Source organism: Rhinolophus hipposideros (assembly GCF_964194185.1).
Source record: "Rhinolophus hipposideros genome assembly, chromosome: 8".
Taxonomy (NCBI): Eukaryota; Metazoa; Chordata; class Mammalia; order Chiroptera; family Rhinolophidae; genus Rhinolophus; species Rhinolophus hipposideros.
Window position 1 is genome coordinate 44,228,731 of NC_138054.1, and position 24,509 is coordinate 44,253,239.

The 24,509-nt window shown below is 35.1% G+C and overlaps 1 protein-coding gene across 11 annotated transcripts in view; it reads right to left on the reverse strand.

Moving 5' to 3' along the window:
- The window catches only part of SRSF11 (serine and arginine rich splicing factor 11), a 41,209-nt gene that overhangs the window by 14,659 nt on the left and 2,041 nt on the right, over positions 1–24,509 (reverse strand). For 4 of the 11 annotated variants that reach the window (XM_081056925.1, XM_081056923.1, XM_081056920.1 and 1 more), the window contains exons 2-6: positions 14,800–15,021; positions 8,314–8,447; positions 4,434–4,543; positions 2,155–2,247; positions 1,324–1,373 (exon numbers count right to left, since the gene is read on the reverse strand). In XM_081056925.1, the coding sequence (XP_080913051.1) occupies positions 1,324–1,373; positions 2,155–2,247; positions 4,434–4,543; positions 8,314–8,447; positions 14,800–14,999 (587 nt within the window). In that variant the 5' untranslated portion in view covers positions 15,000–15,021. The other 7 variants (XM_081056924.1, XM_081056927.1, XM_081056921.1 and 4 more) reach the window with 3 other exon arrangements.

Genomic DNA, 24,509 nt, shown 5'->3' on the forward strand with positions numbered 1-24,509 from the left:
ACATAAATGTTTCATATAACATCATTTTAGTATGATATTCCTTTAAAAAGGGGGATTCCACTATTTTGGTAAAACCATATATAGTACCCTTTTTAGTATTTACAATGGCATCTGCATTTTAAAGACTCAGATATCTGAACTTATTAAAAAAACAAAAACAAAGCCCTATTTAATTATGCTGACTGTCCATTAACGTCCATAAACACATTTTGAGAAATGCTAGTACGTGGGAATAGAACTTTCCTTAGATGATTTAAAAACTTTCTACAACATCTTAATTTTGTTGGGAAAAGCTTATTTTAAGTTTGTGGATTGGAAGAAACTGAGGCAGAGGCTAATGGCACACAAAAGTCACTCATGAAATTCCTGACTTGAAAGGCTGAAGATGCAACTTAAGGGTTTATGTTAAGTGAGAAAAAAATTAGACACCAAATTTAGGATAGTAGTTGTGGAAGGAAATGTTAAAAAAAAAAAAAAAAAAAAAGAAAGCGTACACAGGGAATTTCAACTGTATTGATATTTTATTTTATGAGCTGAGTGATAGGTGCATGCATGGCTTTCATCTGATAATTTTTAAACGATTCTATCCTCTCTTCTCCCATGCTCTTCTACTTATTGATAGTGACTTTCACCAAGGAGAAAAAGCATTCAATTCAAATTTAAGATACCAAGGAATTACCAATGAAAACACCTCATGCCTTTGTTACATATATACCAACTAGGAAATGAAACAGTTACAGCATGAAGAGAACTTTCATTTTGAGAAAATTCCAAAGCACCTAAAAGATGTTGGCCATTATGTGACATATGCTACACTTCTGCTCTAGGATGGTGTTTCCCTCACTTCTGTCTCCCTAACTCCTCTTTATCCACTAGGACTTAGCTTCTCTGATCTTCAAACTAAGCCGTCCTCCTTGTAATAAATTACCACAGCACCTCTGTATTTCTTCCTGTTGGTGGAATTGCTTTACTCTATTTAAATAATGTCTCCCTTCCTACCTAAAGAATAAATGCTATGAAGGAACACGCTTATTATAGTAATCAATACATACATTTTAAAACGAATCAACAAAAGATAGTACCTTTATTCCTGTCATCCTGGTATAATTTATTTACAATTATTCTGAAAGGCTCAAATTATACTAAAACAAAACCTTCTTTAGATGGTCTTACCACTGGATTTCTCTCTTTGTTTCTAGAAAACCAAATTATGTACAACATGCCTCAAGATAGCTTTTTTTAGCTATTAGAAAAAGTAAGTGTTCGCTAGACGTTCACATACTATATCCATATAATCAATGGAAACCCAGCAAAAATCCTTACTTGGGATCAACAGTACTCATAAGCTTCAGCAACTGATCTGCAGCAAGAGACTACAAAAACAAAAGATATAAGTCAGAATACATAAAACAATAATGACTGCTATTTTATTTTCCAGGATGTTGAAATGTCCTAAGACAATATGGCAAACCTACAAAAAAGAACATATTTTGGCACAATGATGACCAATAGAAATATAATGCCAGCCAAGTATGACATATTAAGTTTTCTAATAGCTACATTAAAAAATAAAAAGAAACAGGCGACATCAGTGGCCATAGTAACTAGATATCCAAGTGTTTTAGAAAATTAAATAGGAGAATTATAAAGCTGAACAGTCTAGATTTTATGGAATGATTACGTCTTGGTTATTTTATAAGACTTTCTGAGGGGAAGTAAAGCTTTAAAGAATCACGTACAACAAATGCTGAAGTGCTTTGTCAGTATAATAAAGCAAAAGGAAGTTTTGCTTAATTACAGTAGGATAAAACAAAAATTTCCAAGTGAGTAAATGACAGGAAAACAAATTATGAACCCATGTTGCTGTCTTTTCATGACTGTTTACTGACTCCATAAAACACTGATGATGTATTAAATTCCTATGAAACTATACTCTGTGTTCAACTATACAAAAGCAAGAAATTTTTTAATGCGTAAGGAGCTAATTATGAGTTGACGTTTTAAATATCTTTTTACAAGTTTACCTAAAATAAAATAAACACTACACCATAGCAGTTGGTTATCTCCTGCTCTAGAAATGCAAAGTAACAGTTAATGAAATAAATTCTTTAACCATAAAAGTGAGCTAAAGAGTCCAAGGGTATTACGTTATACCTGAGAGTTCAAGTTTGCTCCAGGAAGCCCAAGTGCAGCAAGGGCAGGATCAAGAGTAGGAGCTCCCAAAGCAGCCAGTGGAACAGCGCCAATCTGTGAAATTCCAAATTTATTTATTTAAAATTACATTTCTGTTCCTTACGGGTGGTGGTGGTGGGGGTGTCAACTTTTTTTTCTCTAAAGGGACAAATAACTGGTTGAAGTCTATAGGGTATGTGGGCTCTGTTACAACCACTCAGCTATACCACTGCATCTCGAAAACAGGCATAGCCAATAGCTAAACAAAAGGGCACAGTTGTGTTCTAATCAACAAAACTGGGGGTCTGACCCAAGGGGCTGTACTTTTGCCTTTTCCTGCTACATAAAATGGTCTCATTTTTCACTTGTCGTTACAGCACATTTATCCTATAATCAGAATTTAGAAAAAAATACAAAAATTTTCAATATATTCTCTCACCAGTTATATTTATTGCTTCTCAGATACAAATCTAGTTCTTTGTCCTGCTTTGTGATAATGAAGGTACCACCCTAATAAGCATTTCTCCTTTGACAGCTGGCATGATGCTAAGCTTTATCTGTAAGAGGAGCTGAAATGAGACTGACTCTAAAAGGGGTTTCTTTTGCTGGTCCCTATGTCCCCTTTCTGATTGTTACTGCAGCACCACGTGGGATACCCAGTGGCCTTCACCTCTCAGTAAGTTTTAGAGCCATCCTCTTGGGCAATTTCCTAGCAAGTTCTGTGACACCCCAGAAAACTTCTCTATGTCCACCCCTTTGGAAACTGGTCTGAATCAGCCTTGAGGTGGAAGAGGAGCGTCTTCATCTGAATGTGTTTCTTTCTTGTCCTTTTGTCCTCAGCCCTAGAAGTAATGGTTGCTTCCTGTATCTGCAATTCCTGTATTCCTTAGAGTTCCCCTAATAATCTCCTGTTACTAGTTAGTAATTCCTTATAATTAACTTCCCCTGTTCAAATTACTGTGTGGTTCTGTCTCCATCTGATATAATTCTGATTAATCAATAATTTAATAGACACAAACTATGCAAAATCCTACAGCTTGGAGGCAGTCTTTCTCTATAAGCACTGTGCTAAAAGTTCTCCTACTTTCAATTAATTTTTTAATAAATATAAGGTACCAAGCTTTCTGTAATTTAACTGTCTGCTGAGTACAGTTAAAATACTGTGATAACCCCTTTGCTGCGACCTTCGTTTATATCCGAATGAATATATCAAAAATTTTCACACAAAAATGTCATTTATATACAAAGCAGGTCTAATTGCTATTATTAAATGCATAAAATAGTAAAAAAAAAAAAAAATCAACTTTTTCTTTTTTGTGGATTTCTGACACATTTTGAGGAAAAAAAACTTGAAATCAATTAATGTAGCAAAAGTTACTACTACTATAAAAATGGCTATCTTATTTAGTATACAATTTGATACATCAACAATATCTACAAATTACCCAGACCCTCATTTTATAAGTAAAAATTGGGGGTTTAAATGAGCTGGGAATTCCTGATTTCCGTCTTTCTATGATACCATACAGTTCACTTAATAGCTAATCGAACTATTTAGACAGGCAAAATGACTTAATAGAAAGAATGTTATGAAGTTGTAGTTGAGGCTCATCATTGCCTTTATCTGTGAAACCACTGACCAGTTACAACTGTTCTGAGTGGTTACAACACATGGTATTTAAAGAAGCTTTTAGTAGTAAAATGATATGCATTATCAGGGTTAGAAACATTGCCCAGTAAAATTTTCTCCAACTTGGGACTATTTCACCTTTCCCATTATCAAATATCTCCATGAAGAATTCATCATTTCAAGCCACCTACTTAATTCAAAGCCCAAGATAAGAGCCAAAGATCAAAAGACACTGACTTTTGGGCAAAGAAAAAAAAAAAAAAGGAGAAATCCGAAATTCACCTTTATTTTTTTTCCTGGTCCAAACAAATATACTATTTTCAACAGCATGTTTGACAGAAGTCTTATGTTCCATAGGATTTTTTAAAAAAGTAAATATAATTACTGGGTTATTTTGACAGCCGGTGGCAAAACCACTGTGACAGATATTTAAGATTTTCAGAATGTTCTTAAAATGCAAACTTCCAAAAGATTCTGTTTAGTATTTATGACTGCAATATACCTTTTACAATACTGTACACGTAACATTGTTCTGTGAACTAGAATCACAACACTTAAAAAGCTCAAATGTGGTTAGCTTTACCCACAATTCTGAGTTCCTTTCTAACCTTTAAGAATTTGATAGAAGTACCTGGGTAAGTGGGTTAGGAGTAGGCAGGAGTCCACCACCAGGCAGAAGACCTGCCACTGCATTAGCTGGTGCCAACAGAGACAAAGCCTTAGTCTCATCAGGAATAACTCCTGCAGAGAAACATCCTTGCATTAGAACACATCCTTTTGCAAGACAGAAAACACACAAAAACACCCAGAAAATGTCTCCCTGATACACCACCTGAGTTTGTTGAAAGTACTTATGTTCGCTAAAATATAAAGCTTGATTTCTATGATTATTTATCATTAATTTTATGTCAGAATGAAACTTCAATGTGTGAAAATTTGTTTCCTTTTTCTCTACAAATGGTTAAGTTTCTAGAGTAAAAAAAAAATAGCACAATACACACTACTTTTTTGTTAACACTGCCAAGATTTCATCACCTGTACTCGATTTTTAAGTCATGAACCAAACGTAAGCAAGCACAGTCGGTTCTCCAGGGGTGTGCTCTCAACTTTCAAAAGCTGTTTTATGAACAACGACTCGTGTCGGCTGCTTCACTATAAAGCACACAGAAAAATCAAGATACACAAGACAAAAAAAGTTTGATTTAGGGGTTAATAATATGGTACAGTTACTATGATTTTCTTTTACACCTACCATACAAATTTTGTAAAAATTAAGAGAAGAAAAGTATGTAAAGGAAATACTCTGTTGGACTCAAGCGTAGGGCTTTTGCTGACTCTTGAAAATGAACATGAATGTTTCTGAAGGTCTCTGAATACACACAGGATGTGTGCGGGGAGTGAGAGAGAGAGAGAATACGTAAAACAACATGGCACATTCCTTACCTGTACAGTAAAATGCTTTATGTTCCAACATGTGCCATGCTAACCATACCAAAAAATGCTGCTATATTATATAGTGTCAGTTCAAAAGCTAACTTAGCCAAACTCCTAAAGTCAAAAACGACATGTATGTCTGTTTTTAAAGCCTAATCTGTGTATTCAGATAAAATCTAAGGGTCCTAAGACAAATATTTATGTAGACAATTTAAATTCTATCCAACAGCAAAAGCCCTATACAGATGGATTAATCTGTTAATGTGCCCAAGCCCCCAAAATGAGAGTTCAATAATACAATTAAACTACATATTTGCAAATACCAGTAGTATTTCTGTAATACATATTAAGAAACTGCATCTCATCATAAAACATACAATATGTACAGGGCACTTAAGAGAAACTGGATAAGCTGCAGAAGAAAACTGTTGGGTGGTATTTTCAGCAGGGCCTGGTATATAGTTCAGGCTGAACCAGGGAAAAGAACTGTAAAACACAACAACAAAAAAGAAAAACCACTGTTAAATAAAGGTAATGGTTCCTTCCACCTATACTGAGAAGTGCCGATAATATAAACAAATGTATACTACACAGCACTGTTATCTTGCTTGTGTCAGAGCTGTCATCAATTTAGATACCAAGAGTTATGGAGGGAGGGGAAGGGAGAAGATCATTTAGATATAGGGCATTAATGCATCAATATTAACAAACCTAGAAAGATTATGGGATAATCTTGCATGCAAAATTATGTCTCAAGAGGATAATATTAAATATCAACATCTTACTCAAATTAGTGCATTTGCAACATTTCTGGCAAACTAAAATCCTCTTGAATTAATTGTGAGACACCTGATAGAAGATCTGCATCCATTAAAAAAAAAGTCATGCATCTGATCCTCTGATTAAAAAAGACTATTTAAAAATAAAACTACAATTTAAAAATAGCAATGAGGCCCCTCACCAGTTAATTTTCATGCGTCAAGAGTTTTTTTTTTACTGCTGCTTTGATAGAACCATGAAATACTGCATGAATGTGTAGAAATGAAAGAAAAAGAAACAGACAAAAGAAACAAACATTAACCAAGGAACCTAAATAACCCCCAAATCCATTACTATTAAGAGTTCCTTCCAAATCCAGCTATCTCAGTTTTACCAATTAAGACTATTCCTTACCGTAGACTGTGTTTATTGTTCTAAAACACTGACCAAGAGCCAACACCAAGTATAAGAGCTAAAACTAGGGTGAATGGTGATAAAGGGATTGAATCCATCAGTTATTTAGTGGAGATAACATTAATACAGCATATCATACCAGTAATTAAATACACCAAAAAATAGATTCTGGAACTAAGTATTTCTGCAATTCTACATATATTCCTAAATACTTCACTATCAAAACAGATCCAGAAAAATACCATGGTCTAAAAATATTTATAAAAGCCAGTTATATGATATACTGTATTATGTTTAAGGCTTGGAATTATGACATAATATTTAGCCAGTAAGAGTTCTTTAAATTTAAAGGCTAACTAATGTTTTGCACATTACTCACATGATTTCACCCTTGTTCCAAACACTATCATCTGTATTTTACTTATCCTAAATTTGAATTGTAAATTTTCTCTTGGTGATAAGTCTTATCCTACAAAAGGCACACTGATATAAAAGAAATTGCTTAATCAATACACACTAAATCAAACGTTTACCAGCATATATATTTTAAAACCTTAAAATTGGGTTCACAGTTTAATATCATGGAGACAGATGTACTATTATATAGCATGCCTTTAACCCACCTATGAATGCAATTTAATTTCTTTAGGAAACCAGATGCAATTTTTCTGAGTTTTAAGGACTAGACATTTCACAATTTTTACAAGATTATGGTGTAAATGTTCACATTGGTATTCAAAGAGCTAAGATAGCATCTAATGTTAACAATATCAACATTCTGCTTCGCTGACCAGTTCATTTAGGAAACGGGAAAGCATTTAAATCCTGGTCAGTATATATGTTGAATTATTAACTTAAAATCCAGAAATTTTATATTTCAGTGATTTATTTGATCAAAATTTAGTTACCAAAAAAAGCAAATAAAGTAGCAAGTACATTGGGAACAAACTAATTATAAAATATGCCTCAGAAAATTTTACAAAATGGAATTAAAATAGTGCTGTCTTGTCACAGTGGCTTTTTTAGATCCAAAAACCCTGCTCATTATTTTTTGTCAAATTACTTAAACAGCCTAAAATGTAAAAAGAGAGAAATGTAGTTAACAAATGGTTACACCAGGAAAACACTTGGGGGACTTGAGTGCTTGCTGGCCTTTAGTTAATGTCTAGAATCCCCTGTAGCTGCAGAGGACCCACTGTTTTTCAGTCATCTGGAAGAGTTTTGCATTTGCCTTCTCCACTACAAAAATCACACACACAAATAACAGAGAGAAGAATTTATTATTTAGAGATATTCTAGAAAATATAGCAAGAACGAACAAGAAAATCTGGCATAAAAACAAAACACCCAGTGCCCATCTGGCACCTAAACTACAGGAAATCTTGAACTTTCATACAAACCAAAATCATTGCAACCCTTGGTATACTGGAATTCAATGTGGGATTTTTTTCTTTTGAAAGTTATCAGTTAAGAAGAAGCACTAAGGAAATAAAACTCACCTAGTCTTTTATGCAAAACAGAAATAACATCATGCATTTATTTGAAGGTTTCTGTGTAAATGTGCATGGAGTGAACCCTTCACCATTAGGGCTTTTTCATAAAACTCAACAATAAATTAACTAAGTAGACATATATTAAGGAATTACAATTACGACATGGTTTTAATGAACTTACAAATGTTTTAAAGGAATAAAAAGATTACATATCTTACAAAAACAGATCTGATTTCTAATTTTTAGAATTAAAAAAAAACTGCAAGTAAAAATATGGACCGCAGTATAACAAGGGTTTCAAAATGTTAATAGCTTAGATTTTTAACATGCTACTAACGCTCACTCTAAAACTATACTGAGGTAGATGGTCATCATAGGATGCCCACACAGGTAGTTAAACAAAGCACAAACCTTCTGCATAGGGTACGACTATCAAAGCTCTGTCAACGAATACAGTGTTTGTCAGATGCTGTGCCACAACTGCTGAGTCCGGGTCGTGGAACTTAACAAAGCAGACACGGGATGAGACTGGCAAAGGCGAGTCACTAAAAAACAATAAAATAACATAAGAAAAAAAGAATATCAGCTCAAACATAAATGTATGATTCACCAATCCATTGAATTCCAAAAGCAAAATAGGCAGATAAAAAATACATAACTGCACACATATTAGTTAACTAGTTCAAAGAAAACTACATTTCAAATGAAGTACTACCCACTGAACTCAGGTAGTCAATTGCATGCAGACAATCATTGTTTAATTTTATAATTTATTAAGTTAAAAACAGTTTGAAGCTAAAGTCTCAGTTTGATCAGACCGCAAGTGTCAAATCAACATTTTTTTTTCATAATACCAATACCAGCTATTTTTATATACAGGTAACAAGTAATTCATTTTGGCTTAGAAAACTTTTCATTACGGCTAATTTTTCAGAGTAAAAAACATTCAGGAACAAAACATTGTGGGAAAGTACATCTATTTGACAATGAGTTTTCTTGCCCTGCCCTGTCCTCTTCCACCCGCAGCATAAGGACTACACATTATAAATAATGAAGGCTCTCCCTTAGAGCACTTTGGGGGGGTGGAGGGGAAGCACACATAGGGGAAGTACTCCATACCCTAGTAGTACTATTATGCAAAATAAGAGCCACTTCCTTCAGCAAATTGCTTAGGTAAAACACAAACAATTGCTAAAGTAAAGTGCAAACTATGGCAGCATGTAAGACAGATTAGTTAAGGAGCAGGGTTTCTTTCTTTTTAGTAAGGGTGGGGTTCAAATTTCTGCCACAAAACTTCCTGTGAAAGGGAAAGATTAAATCAAGGCAGGATTGCTCCCTAACCCCCAACCAAAACTTATTTGAAAATCAATGCCCTAATGTTGTAGTAATCACAACATTCCTGGTTATACAACAGAATCATCTGTGGGGGAAAAAAGTACACAGCTCTCTACTTCACAATTGAGATCTCTAATGAATGATGTACTAAGGGCGTCCACCTTTATTTTAAATCTCTGACGATTTTTTTATGCACCCAGAGTAAAGAACCATTGCTTTGTTATAACAAGCTAATTATTGCTTAAGACCCAATAATGAAAAGGGAGATTTTCTAATATATTTTCATGTTATTAGAGCAGGCTCATTAACTTTTCTAATAAACCAGATTTTCATGAAACTATCTACATCAGATTTGGTTATCCTAGATATTTCAGAAGTATTTATTGAAAAAAATTTGTTTCTACTAACTTGTGCACTAACATGAAAATAAAAAGGTATTACTTATGAGGACTTAACATGAAGCTACATAACCTGAGAACTCAAACCTGTTAGAACTTAAAAGTTTACCTAAAGGCATCATCCATACTAAACACAGATCCTAATCTAGGTGCAAAGTTGACAATATATCCAAGTGGAATTTAAGCCATCTTGTTATAGAGGCTTTACTGCTAAACGTTTCTGAAAAGAAATAGTGTTTTTTAAAGTAGTGTTTTTTAATGTGAAGCACTACTGGTTCAGAATTTAACAATGCTACACAGTAGAATAAATGTCATTTTTGCAGTTTCAGTACTAAAGCTAAAGCACTTTGTATTTAGTTTCTGACATCCATATTTTCACCACTAAATTAAAACACTCTTTAAATGCTATAATTTTATATTTATAACACCTAACATACTGTCTTGGGAAGTAATGGGCACTCAATGTTTTAAAAAGTGACCTCTGCCATTTCTTTGTCACTGTCTATTGTTATCTGACTGAAAGAAAAAAAAATGACTCAAATATTAGGTTCTTAAAAGATATAATGAATGGTTCTTTAAAAAAATTAATAAAGTACCACCTACATGCGCACAATGTATTTTCATTCACTTGGTAATCTTAAAATGATTAATATTTTTTCTATCCACTCATGTCACAGGAATGCTGCAATTATTACTTGGGCTATAATCAAACCACCAAGTGGTGGTGAGGTAACGATAAAATGTGAATAATATAAACACCATGGAAAAGACAGTCACGTAAGATAATTCAGAAGGGCAAATAATCCATTTCTCCCCACTTCAAACGATCTTCTTTAAAACCATTGCTATTTGGACTCACAATTATATTTTTGTATTTTTTCAATTAAAAATTTTAAACAAAAGACACGTTAATATAAGATAGAGGACTGATGTCTGAATTTAATTTTCATATCCCAGAATTCTGTGGAAGTATTATTTCTAAAAATGTTAAGTCTTTACTCCTTATCTTTGAGAACATAAAAGCAGGGGAGTTGAAAAGATCTAATAAGACAGGAAAAAGTGGGCTTTGTATGATGCTTTTGCCCTTTACCTAAGAGTGACGGTATTGTTTCTAATGTTTCAAGTGTCCTCTAAGGTTTCTCAGAATCTTCTGGAATGCATAGAAAATTCAGATTTGCTCTCCATCTCAAGCTCACTGAATCCAAGATTCCCTTTTATAGGAGGGCTCAAATTGTTAGCAAGATCCCCAGTTGATATTTGTGCCCACTAAAGTGCAAGAGCTTCTGGTTAGGCCACTGATACCATTCTTTCAACTACCACCTGTACTAACCATTTCTAAGCAGAGAATTTTGAGTTCATAAACAATGGCATCTCTTAAGCCCCCCAAAATAGCAGGTTTGTGACAAAGGAACATTCACCTGAAAACTTGACCGTTACCTCACATGCCCTCCCTCTCACTATGTTCTTATTCAGTTCTTAATACAGTAAAATGTTGCATTTATTTTTAAAAAAATAAAGGTAAACTAAGTTCTCTCCCTTGCCTACTATACTAAATTACTTATATAATGATTAAAGTATCTGTTTTTGGTCCCTGAAATACTTATTTAAATAATTCATTATTTAAATATTCAATGAATGTAAGTTTACGTGCAATGTTACAGTAGCCTTTAGTTACTGCGTAACTTTGTCATGTGCTTCACTGAGATCATTACCCTATAAACACTCCAGTTATATTTTCCATTATGAAAATCGACTAAAACCAAACATTTGAAGGAAGTGAAAGAGTGATTCCACTTAGAATTGCAAGGCTAAATCAAAATCATCATCAAGTGGTGAAAGGGTCCACAACATTAGGGTTCAAATACTAGGTCTGACACTGGTATTAGTTTGCGTGCACAAAACAACCTGTATTTGTGAAACTGGGTAAAATACACTCTTCCGCTGGATTTGTAGGACTGAGTAAGATAAAAGAGGAAAACATGATTCAAACAATGTTGAATTTCCAATATGCATTTTAGGAACAACTAGAATCAATGTAACTTTTTCTTTAAAAAGAGAATGAGAAGAACACTGATGGATGTTTTCAAATAGCTGCAGGATCATACCGAAGAGAAGGTTAGAATATTATTTGTTGTGAAGACTGTACAGTGGGTGAAATCATAGGCCAGCAATTTTTGGCTTAAAATAATCAAGAAATAGATGGACTCAAAAACAAAAAGGGGGCCGGCCCGGTGGCTCAGGTGGTTAGAGCTCCATGCTCCTAACTCCGAAGGCTGCTGGTTCAATTCCCACATGGACCAGTGGGCTCTCAACCACAAGGTTGCCAGTTCAATTCTTCAACTCCGGCAAGGGATGGTGGGCAGCGCTTCCTGCAACTAAAATTGAACACAGCACCTTGAGCTGAGCTGCCTCCCCGATGGCTCAGTTGGTTGGAGCGCATCCTCTCAACCACAAGGTTGTCGGTTCAACTCCCACAAGGGGACTGCGCCCCCTGCAACTAGCAACGGGACCTGGAGCTGAGCTGTGTCCTCCACAACTAAGACTGAAAGGACAACAACTTAACTTGGAAAAAAGGCCTGGAAGTACACACTGTTCCCCAATAAAGTCCTGTACCCCTTCCCCAATAAAAAAAAAAAATCTTTAAAAAACAAAAAAGGGATAAACCTTCTTGAGGTGATTGTCACTGAAATGTTGGGCATAATCTCAGATCCTAGCATACCCCCTTTCCCCCAAATAGGCAGGGGAGCTCAGTCATATTTGCACACTTAAAATGCTCCCCAAGTGACATTAATAACCCCAAGGTACCTCATATTCTAGAAAAGGATGGAAGTTAAACTTAACTGTCAGTTGGTGATTGGTGCATAGAGAAAAACAATTCAATTAAGTTCAACAGGGAAAGCATGGAGCCGGGGTGCTGTATTTTTACACAAGGTGATCAGGGAAGGCTTCTCTGATTGACATTTGAGCAACAAAAGAAAGTATGTCATAGCCATCCATATCTAGGAAAAAAGAATTCCAGGTGGGTATAAATGCCTTTTGAGGTTAAAAAAAACCAAAAACTGCAGATACCATAAAAAAATCAAGAGGCAAATGTGCTTACAATAGTCAGAATGTTATGTAATCTGAGCCATTTGATTTTATTCTGTAAGAGCAAATTTTTCAAATGATGAACCCTTTTGGATTAATAGGACTTCATAGTACATTATCACAGGCAAGCTACTGTTGAAAACTGTAGCAAGCTTAAAGAAACTGTCAACAAAGTATTTCCAAATGGTGTAGGTCAGATTAGCTATTGAGGCTTAAAATTAGCAACAAAATCAACATTACACATAAACAAAAGTAGACCTGTACACAGGTACTATTCAATTACAGAAGATCACCAAGGCACTATAACATTCACTATATCGTAACTTTGTGCAATTTTAGAAAGAAAACGGTGTATATGTGGGAACACATATGAAGGAGTTAAGCAGCAAAAAGGTGTCAATATGTATTTCCAATACAGGGATAGCAGTCCTCTCAATGCACAGTACCCCAGATAACGTTATCCAGTGCACATCAGTTATCCTGGATGGAACCAGTCCTCTTAATACAAAGCAAAAAGCAACACTCAGCTCCATCATGACTCCCTCTAAGATACTAACCATGTATAAGGTAAACGAGGAACCAGTAAACTGGCTATACGTCTCTGTCTCGTTTTTATAAATGAATCATAAAAAGAGCATCTTCAAAATAAACACAGCACTTTAAAGTCAGCAGCTATAACCAAATTCTTAGTAACTTGAGGGACTGGAAAGCATTATTGCGTAAAAAATCCAGTATCTCAAATGCTTTGAATAACATGGTTACAACAAGCAAATGTGTCACTCATTTTCTACCATTTTACTGTTTAATTTTACTGACAACTTAATTAAGGATATGTTGTGAGAAAAATGAGTAGCAGCAAAACATTTATTTCAGTATGTTCATGTTATGAAAGCTGTATGTTCTTCGTTACCAAAGCAAGTAAAATGTCCATTCAAAATAACATGTTCCCAGAATTCTACACATGCAAATTAGTAACTCCGAAATCTCTCTCCGCATGTACACTCCTTTAGAAATTAAAGACAACACAATTTGAAAACAGTACCATCTGAAAATATTTTAAGTGATGAAAATGGTAATACCGCAGTATGATCAAGTTCGATTATTTTAGTGTACAAATGTACACAGATTAATGATTTATTACCTCCACCAAAACAGTGGATTCCTTGAGGATTCCAATTTCCTGTTTAGCATTTAAAGTGACATCATAAAACTCCGTGGGTACCGAGAGTTGCTGGCAATAGCATCTGAATTTTCACTGCTACCGAAGAGCACACTATTTTATTTCAAATGTTTGTTCTAATATTTATCACAACTTATTTCATAGAGTATTTTTCCTTAGTAATCCATTAATTTAATAATTTAGGGACAGAAATAATAAATGTGAGACAACAGGATAAAAACAAAAAACCATACACTCTAAATTAAAAATTTAACATTCTATAAAATTCCTTCTCAAGAACTGGCAAAATATCATTAAATGTATACATTATGTAAACAAAGGAAAATCCTAGGTTTCGGCTATAGCCCATTTTTGTCATAAAAATGAAGTACCCAGGTCCTGGTACTTCAAAACATTAATCTGACTTACAGTCACTGGGCCAGAATCACTGAACAGCAATACTCACCCAAAAGTGCACAATTTCCTACAACGTTCAATGCCAAATTAACATAGGAATGAATAATTTTGTTACTTTCCAAAGAATTCAAAGAAACATTTTTATTTTATTTTATTTTTTTTTTAGAAAAAGAGATTAACCTGTACACAAAATACATAAACTGCAGTTGTCGTGCTTTAGGTGCCCAAAGAACGACCACGCTGGCACAATTTAAGGGGGGAAAAAAAAAATCCCGATTAAGGGCCAGTTTCTCCTAATCCCCCAAACCCTGGCCCTGCCCCTGCATCATTAGCAGGACTAACGTGCAGATTCTCTCATAAGCACATGCAAGAGCCAGCCTGCAGTAAAGCAACCTGGTCCGGGGAAACATCGACAAGGGCCTAGGAAATGGTGTGTGGTTAGCGGTTAGGCCCAGGCTGGGGAGGAGTTAAGCAGAAACGGTGATGGTGGACGATACTCACTCGGGCGGGAAGAGGCGCAGTTCGTCGATCTTGCCTAGGAAACCGAAGAGGGTCCGCATCTGCTCAGAGCTAGCGCTCGGGGAGACATTAGTCACCTGGATTACCTCGGTGCCACCGCCTCCGCCGCCGCCACCTCCGCCACCCGGCCCGCCGCTGGGGCCCGGGCCCGCAGTGCTGGAGACGACGGTAGTGTTGCTCATGGCGCAGCTCGCGTTCTCGCTCCTGCTTTAACACATCAAACACACAACAAACAGTGAGAGGGAGGGGGAAAGAGGAACCGGTTCGCTGGAGAGGAGAGCAGAGTGCCCGAAGTTAGAACCGCTGCTGCAGCCGCCGCCGTTTCTCCGCCCCGCCGCTCGCCGGGGGTGGGGGTGGGGGGCAGGAAAGAGAGCGCGCGAGTTCGAGACCACGAGAACACAAACGGCCGCCCCCACTTCGCCTCCAACCACCTCCCTCGCAGGCCCCAGCTCCCCACAATGCTTTGCAGCGCACGGGCGCGTCACCGTTGGCTCCGCCCCGCGCAGGCCCAGCAAGCCTCGCCCACAGCCAGCGCAGCGCGAGAGGCTGCGCGGCACGGCGAACCGCGTCATTTCGCTTCGCTCCCTCGTTTTTTTGAGAAGTGGAAGGCATTAATTTTTTTAAGCAGTATTCACTCCCCTGCAAAAACATGCCCACTTCAGTGACTATTATTAAAAATGCCCACCGTTATTTATTTCTTTATACAGACTATCATCTACAGATCTGTCTAGATACTAACTAAATTTCCACCCTAGCTACCAAGATTTTCCTCCCCACCACGAGTTTCTGAATCTTTACATACACTTTGTATGTGACATTAAATTATAAATTTGCTTTGTCACTGAAGCCTTCAAAAAAGCTACTTTTATGTTATACTTACCAGTGCTTTATAAGCTAATTTTATTAATATCTCACAAGTTGACATTTTAAAAGCACATTTTATAGTACCTACATATAGTCAAGTATAAGATCTGCGATTTGTACAAAAAAACTTCCTTTACATGCATATTCTTGCTTAAAATAATTATGAAGTTTTTGACTATAAAAAGACCCTTGGTTAATTTTTTAACCTCATCTGAACTACTCTCCCACTTTCACCCAGTGTTATCTATCCACTGATCCGCAGTCCCCCAAACCTGACAAAATCTTTCATTTCACCGTGCCTTTATTAACGACGTCCGGCATTTTACCTAAGTGCCACCCTCTGTTAGGCCTTCCTTCCCTCACTGCCACAACCTCTGCAAGCAGTTAGGGCTTCCTCCTCTCTTACAAAGGGCACATACAAATTGCTATATGGACATGGATCCCTCCCCCACAAAGCTGTGTTTTCTGAGTCAGGTTAGGACCCAGCACAATGCCTGTCACATTGTCAACGCCCAATAAATGTGTTGAACATGTGTATAAATATGCCTTCACAGAGCCATTTATTGTAAGACAATTGTCAATAATTTACTTGACCCTGAATATTTTGGGAGGCTACACCTGAGGCCTTTTGGAATATTTTCATTAGTAAATAACTTTATGGAATAATGCTGTCAAGAGTGTAACTTGTGAGAGATTATAACACAAAGTTATTGAGATTTAGATGTAGAGCCACTGGCTAGGTTTACTAACTAGCTAAATCATTTCTGCTACGTAGTTCTTACACAGAAGAGGGATGCCTTGGTGAATGTAAGCCTCAGAAAAATTACAAATTACGTCTAATTGTATGTCGCTCATAAATGTGTATCTGTGAATATAAAAAAGTCATTTATTTTCTCATTTGAATCAGACATGTAACTGCCAATTACAGATTCTCAACAGTTTGATAAAGGTAATTTGTATATCAGGACCTACAAAATGGAGGCTGTCCCAGGTGCCCCGCCCACATCACAAATCTAAACCAGTCAGCCTACATTTAAGGGAAACATCTGTCAAGGAAACCTAACATAGGCGTAGACCAATCACAATCCTCCAGCTCAGCTTTAGCTAGCTACCTTACCCTAGAAAACAGGACCTGCTAGCCTTATAAGAAACCCCCCACCTCCCGGCCAATCATGTCATTTCCACGTTGCTTCCTCAATACCCTATAAAACTCACTCTTGCCCAAAATCCCTTGGGAAGAGTGCTTCACTGCTTGTGAGGCAATGTACTCCCCAATCCACGGATTGTTTTTCCTTGAATAAAGGACATGAAACTTGTTACTAAATTGTTTTAGCTTTGTCATTTGTAAAGTTCAATACTTACTAGGAGTGCCTACTATATGCCAAGCATTCTACAATGTTCTATGATAAAAGGACAAATAACACAAGGGTAGGGTTCATGCATGTCTGCTTTTTTTTTAACGTTAATATCTTCTTCTCTGTGGTAGAGGCACAGAAATCTTTTATATTATTCTACACTTTTCTGTATGTTTGACATATTCCACAATTAAAATTACACATTCAAGCCAAAGAAAAAGATAGCTCTGTGATAAAAAAAAAATCTTTAAATCATTAGAAGCCAGTTTATGTACAATAACATAGAGAACATATAGATAGATGATGCTTTCATATGGAGAAACAAAATGGAAAAACAATCTTATTCTAATAAAGAGTATTTTTGAATATTTTAGTTTCAAATCATCAAGCAGCTAGAAAAATTACTGGACTTCGAGCCAGAAGACTGGCTTAAAATACTACCCTGTCATTTATTAAGTGTGATTTAAGGAAATTTCCCTTCACTTCTAAGATTCTATCTCAGGAACTGCTGAGCTGAATCATAATTCTGAACATCCTTTTAGGTCTAATAAGTTCAATAATTTATTAACTACCTTGCATTATTATCTGTTTCCCATAGGAATGAAATATTTGAAATAAACATTTCAAAGCAAAATAACATATCCAATCTATATTAGTTTTAAATCACTTCAGATTTGTTTACGCTCCCAATTAAGCAAGACTAAGAAATACAGTCTGGAGACAGGTATCATGTCTTATTTACTAACCCCAGTATCATAACAAGCTGTTAAAAAACTCGCAAATTCCCTCAAATATTATGTGCGTACTATGGTCTAGGATTTTCCTATTACTAGTCACTAGTAATACAGCAAAGATAGGCAATATCCCAGATCTTGGGACTAGTATGGCAGACTTTCAATAAACAAACACAAAGATGTAAGGGAGCAATGTGCTGTGATGAAAATAAACCAGGATAGAAGATGGGGGAGAAGGTGTTATCTAAGGTGAGCCTTTAAGAAAAGGGGGGAACAGTCATTTGAATTTCTGAGGAAGAACAATGAAAGCAGATGAAATAGCAAATTAGAAAGGTACTGAGGATAAGAACAAGTTTGAAGAAAAGTAGGAAGACTGTTCTTTTTGAGTGAATGCTTTCTAGTCTATAGTTCAGAGAGATGCTATTTCTAATCCAAAGCAAAAAGTAACATGCTAATTTGGGTCTACATAGTCATATTTAACTTATATATGCATATTAGAGTGGATGATTTCTGATAGGTGAGGAACCATCACTACCACAGTACTAAGAAAATTTTAAACTGGTGCGTGATAATGGTAGGAAAGTCTACCAAAGAATATTAGAAAATAACGCTGTAAGCAAATTCTCAAGAACAATATCAATCCTCTAAGTCATAATAAACAACTTTCAGTTCTTTCTATTCTCAAGCTTCCAAAAGATCTCATGCATAAAATAATTAAACTAGACCCCTTATATCACTCACAAAAATTAACTCAAAATGGATTAAAGAATTAAATTTAAATGTAAGACCTGAAACCATAAAACTCCTAGAGGAAAACAGGAAAAAACTCCTTGACATGGAACTTGGCAGTGAGTTTTTTGATATGACACCAAGAGCATAAACAATAAAATAAACAATAAACAAGGCAACTACATTAAACTAAAAAGCTTCTGTACAGCAATGGAAAGCATCAACAAAATGAAGACTCTATGGAATGGGAAAAGATATTTGCAAACCAAGTATCAGATAAGGGGTTAATATCCACTATATACAGGGAACTCATACAACTCAATTAAAAATGGGCTAAGGACCTCAATAGACATTTGTCTAAAGATACATGAATAAACAAGTTACACCTAAAAATGCCCAGCATCCCTACTTTAGAGAAATGCAAATGAAAACCACAATGAGATATCACCTCACCCCTGTCAGAATGGCTAGAATAAAAAAGACCAAAGATAACAAATGCTGGGGAGAATGGAGAAAAGGAAACCTTGTGAACTGTTGGTAGGATTGTAAATTTGGTACAGCCATTATGGAAAACAATACGGAGAGTTCAAAAAATTAAAAACAGAACTACTATATGATCCAACAATCCCACCTCTGGGAATATACCCTAAGGAATGAAAACACTATGTTGAAAAGATATCTGCACTCCCACATTCATAGCACCATTATTCACAATAGCTAAGACATGGAAACAACCTAAGTGTCCATTGATGGAGGAATGAATAAAGAAGTTGTGATACACAATGGAATATTATTCAGACATAAATAATGAGAAAATCCTGTTGTTTGCAAAAATATGGATGAAACTTGAGGGCATTATGCCACGTGAAATAAGTGAGACAAAGAAAGACAAATACTATGATCTTACTTATATGTGGAATCTAAAACAAAGCAAACAAACTCATAGAAAAAGCGATCAGATTGGTAGTAACAGGGGGGGGATGTAGGTGAGGGAGTGGGAGGTAGGGGAAGGGGACGGGGAGGAAGAGGAATTGGAAGACGGTAGTTAACAGGTACAAACTTCCAGTTATAAGATAAACAAGTACTAGGAGTGTAATGAACAACGTGACTATACTTAACACTGCTGTATGATATACCTGAAAGTTATTAAGAGTAAATCCTGAGTTCTCATCACAGAGAAAGTTCTTTTTTCTTTTCTATCTATATGAAATGATAGATGTTAATTAAACTTACTGTGATAATTATTTCACCATATATATGACAAATCATTATGCTGTACATCCTAAACTTATACAATGCTATATGTCAATTATATCTCAATAAAACTGAAAAACCCACTTGTAGTAAAGACATTTCTAAGGCAAAAAAACCCACATTTAGATAGACGTTCTCCAATGACAGGTATGTACTATCACTCTACCCACTGGACACCAGGTTTCTAGTTGGATCAGTAGAATCACCTCTGTTATTGTTAGCCACCTTTTTACACATTAATGGAAAAGATGGCAGAGTCCTCTAAATGGTCAGAATTTTGCAAATCTGGAAAAGCAATAGGCTTTTTATTCAATAAATTGTTAAGCAGATCGTTTCCTCTAGCAAACACACTTTTGAGGACAAAGAGAGCAAGCAATGTATTAATCTTAGTGTTTCTAATGCTTAACAATATTATATTGTAACAAAGTGAGACACTGACAAAAACTTACTATTATCTATGTGCTAGAAACAAATGCCTCACATAATCTGTCCCACAAAGGCTTGGTGAATGAAGATAGAAATGCATTTGTTAGATTTACTGGCAAATTTGGTAAGATAAACTCTCAAAGTATTTGGCTATCTGTTTTATTCCCTATAGTTATAGAAAGCAATATGAAAAACCTAGAAAACAAACTGCTGTTTACAAATCTGTAACTTTAAAAAAACTTATCTGCAAATCTATTTTAATGTGTATTTCTGATTCTACAAATTATATAATTGTATTTCTATTCTAATTCTACAACTTAGATAATTCTACAAATATGGATATCGATTTTAAAAATCAAAATTGTAAATCCCATGCTCCCCTTTCTTCTGCTCCACGTAAAGGGGAGAGACCAAAGGATGAGTTAGTAGTAAGGGACTGATGAAAAGACAGGTGGACACACCAAGACAGAAGGAAAGCCTACTTAAATTTATTTCCAAATACGTGTTTTGCATTGTTTAACTTATATTATCTATTAATAGCAGCAATTCTATATCTACATTTAAAAATTGACAGCACAGGGTCTATGAACACTTTGAAATTGTAGGCAAAAATCTGTATGTGCCCATTTTTCAAAGCTTTATTTTTACGATTAACAGAAGGAAAAAGTAGAACTTTGAGCATTAAGATACTATTGCCTGTATCCATATGCACTGTATTCTCAGCTATAATACTTGGAAAATCAGTCAACATATTTATGCAGCTTTGTTTGGCTTTTTTGATTAAATGGGGTCAACAGAAATATTTGGATGGGGAAGTTCCAGGTACTGACTACTCAGTATTATCTGTTATCACTGATTCTTTTGGAGACTCAATTGAGAAAAGGCCATTTGAGGGAATGCTTCACACCTTAAAAAAAAGTGAAAAAAAATTCAGAAGTTATACATATCTTTAATAGTTTGAAGCACTTTAACATTATATAGTTTTTTCTAATCAAGGCATTAGACATTTGCACTATTTGGATTCTTTTTTCCTCTATGCTGTAAAATGAGCTTCTCTTCACGAAAGAAAATTATTTCTAAAGTCTTTTAAAAATGGTAAAAATGTTAAGTGTACTCAACTCAGTAACAAGAAATCTACATGAACTGAATGCTTTTAAAATGCCTTTTAATTTTCACAACACTTAAAGCACAGTGATTAAGAATGTAGAAACTGAGGGAATCTATCCCCAGTTGGGATAATAGTGACCTTTGACTTGATACTCTGTGCTTCAGTTTTCTTCTCTGAAAAATGAATAACGCCTACCTTACTGGGTTGTTGTGAGGATGATGTGAGAATATTAACACAAATGCTTAAAGAGATAAACATTAACTATTCTACAAACGAATGGTTACCTCCAGTGGGTTCCATTTTACCCCATCACTCTTATTTTACGCTGGTACTTTGGATTAATACTACTTCATCATTCATACGAAAAATGTGAATCAGAAAAGTTAATGTACATAGAGAGGAATTTCTTCTTTAAAATACCACATTTTAATGTGGGTTTTTTTGTGGCACATTAAAATTTTATTATAAAGAAATAAATGCAAAATGTTAAATATTCAAACTACACGAGTGTAACAAAGTAGAAGTCTCCCATTCTACTGTCCTAGGCATGTTCTCAACTACAAGTGTAATTAGCTATGGGAGCCCCCATTCCCTTATGTGAAAAATGGGGATAATGATACCATTAAAGAAATATGGCTATGGCACTTAGCACAGTGCCTAGCATATACACACTCAAAAAATGGTATATACTATTACAGGAAAGTCTGTTCAACTTCCTCATCTTTTCAATGGATGAACAGTAACAATACTTTTGTCTTACCTTAGAGCATTATTGTCAAATGTGAAAATACTTCGTACACTATTAACATGTAGTAAACATGTGAAATACACTATTATTAGATGCCCTTTCACCTTTAACGAGCTGCTACAACAGAAACATGACACCAACAGATTTCAAATTTTTCATATTCATTTTGATCCTGAAGTAGCACTTCATCAATACATGCATAGATCTTTGGATGGCTAAACAAAACATTCCTTTTCTGATAAAACACAAATGTTTCATGGAAAACTTTTTCTAGGAAGGCTTCAATTACTTTTCTACATTTTTAGAGCGATAGAGTATTATTCTTATTTTCAAAAGACACAACTGCACATATGCTTGATTAATACATGTTTCCCCGAAAATAAGACCTAGCCGGACAATCAGCTCTAATGACCAGGTCTTATATTAATTTTTGCTCCAAAGGACGCACTAGATCTGATTGTGCGGCTAGGTCTTATTTTCGGGGAAACATGGTATTAATGTAGGGTAACATGGCTCAGAGCAACAGACTATGAGCTGACCAAAGCACTGATTAAAAGAAGGAAAATATTACTAAGTACAGGAAAACAATGTAAATTCCCGATACACGCTCAAGCTCAAGGCCATGATGCTTATTTTCCCCATTTGCCACCTCAGTCACTTGAAACTATGAACTGAAGTTAGTTTCAAGCCACAATTAGCTCATCTTGAAGTCTAAAGCATGTGGAGTAGACATTGATCAAATAATTATTTTGAGGGCGCGATGGAGCTAGTGGAAAGGTAACTTTCTAGGAAATGAGGAGGTAAAAGAAAAGCAAATGGGTCAGCATCTCTAAGATGGAAAACAATCAAAGCTGTATTAACTGTTGATTAACTTAGTGATGAGAGCAAAAGATGCATCTCTAGAAATATGAAGAGCAAAGCTGGGTTCACAGATTGGCATTATAGGGACCACACATTTATATGTTCACTAGTATTTCAACACCCCATTGATGGTATCTTTCAAATTATTTAAGTCTGATATTTTAAAGGATTAAAAAAAAACTAATACAAAAAAAATTGCCAGATTTGAAGTTATTCTGAAAGTTAAACCAGCATTTATCTTAATTGCAATTATGAGTACAAATATTCCACTTTGAAATTTGAGTATCAAATTTTTAAACAAAAATCTGATTGTGATTGTCAATAAACTATCAAATTATTCACATTCCCCCACTTATCAACTTAAGTTGACACTAAAAATAAAGTCTTAAGGACCATATCTTGTCTTATTAAACTGCTGAGGAGCTTTGCTCAGATACAATAATATTTTCCATATATACTCATAATCATTTAATGTCTCTCGAGCAAATGTAGTTGTAAGCCGAATCCAATAAAACAAAATTGGCGGGGGGTGACATAAAGTCAAATTTTAAAGTAGTAGATTTTGATTAAAACTAATTTTAAACAGATTTATTTGGTAGTGGTTTTGTATGTGTCTAAAACAAAGACAATGATACTATGAAGTACATTCTATGGTTTCGTGCCCAAATTTTCTCTCTGTATAAATTTACTACTTTAAAGCAAACAAATCTATAAAATCTATACAGTTAACATTAAAATTAAGACTGTAACTTACAGAACACATTAATCTTGAAAAGCAAACAAGAAAACTGCCATTAAAATTTAGGAATAACATTACTGGGAATAATGGGAAACATTTTAGCTGATTCTAGAAAAACCAATAAACAATACCACTGTGTTTTTATTTAATGACATAAATAAAACTGGTTTACAACCACCCTGTTTCAGCTTTTTTTCAATTAAAAAAAGCCATTTTTCTACAATTTCTCAATTTGCCTCAATATATCCATCTTATGAATCGAAACTCTCAGCTTCGAAAAAATCCAACATGCAGCAATGCTCTTAAGAGTAACATAGCCGTGTTTGAAAATGTCTTATTAAATTTTAGTAGTGGAGATAAGCTGCTCTATTTTACTTTGATAATAGTCTTACTTTCCCTTAGGAAACAAAACAGCATGTTTTGGCCGATGTAATTCCTTATGCTCAATATATTTTTAGTTCTTTCACTTTCTTTTTTCATTAACAAAGAAGTTAGAAGAGTGAAACCTTCCATTGCTTTAATAAAATGAGTATAATAAATTGTACCTAGACAAATAGCATTGCAAAAGGTAGCTAGCTATGTAGTAGTCTCCAGCCCTTGCAAAGGAGACACCCATTTCATATTATTTTAATAATCCAATTTTTTAAAAAACAAATGCTTTCACTTAAATGCTCATGTTGAAAGAGGCTTGGTTTTTTTTGTTTGTAATGCATTCTGTCTAAAGTAATATAATTGACACAAAAAGCTAACTCCCACAAATATAACTATACTCTCTCTTAAAGCAGCTCAATTCAAAATGATAAGCTTTCAGTTTCCCTCAATTTGAGATAAATCATGTAACTTTTCCCACTGCATGAGGAAATAATTTTTATCC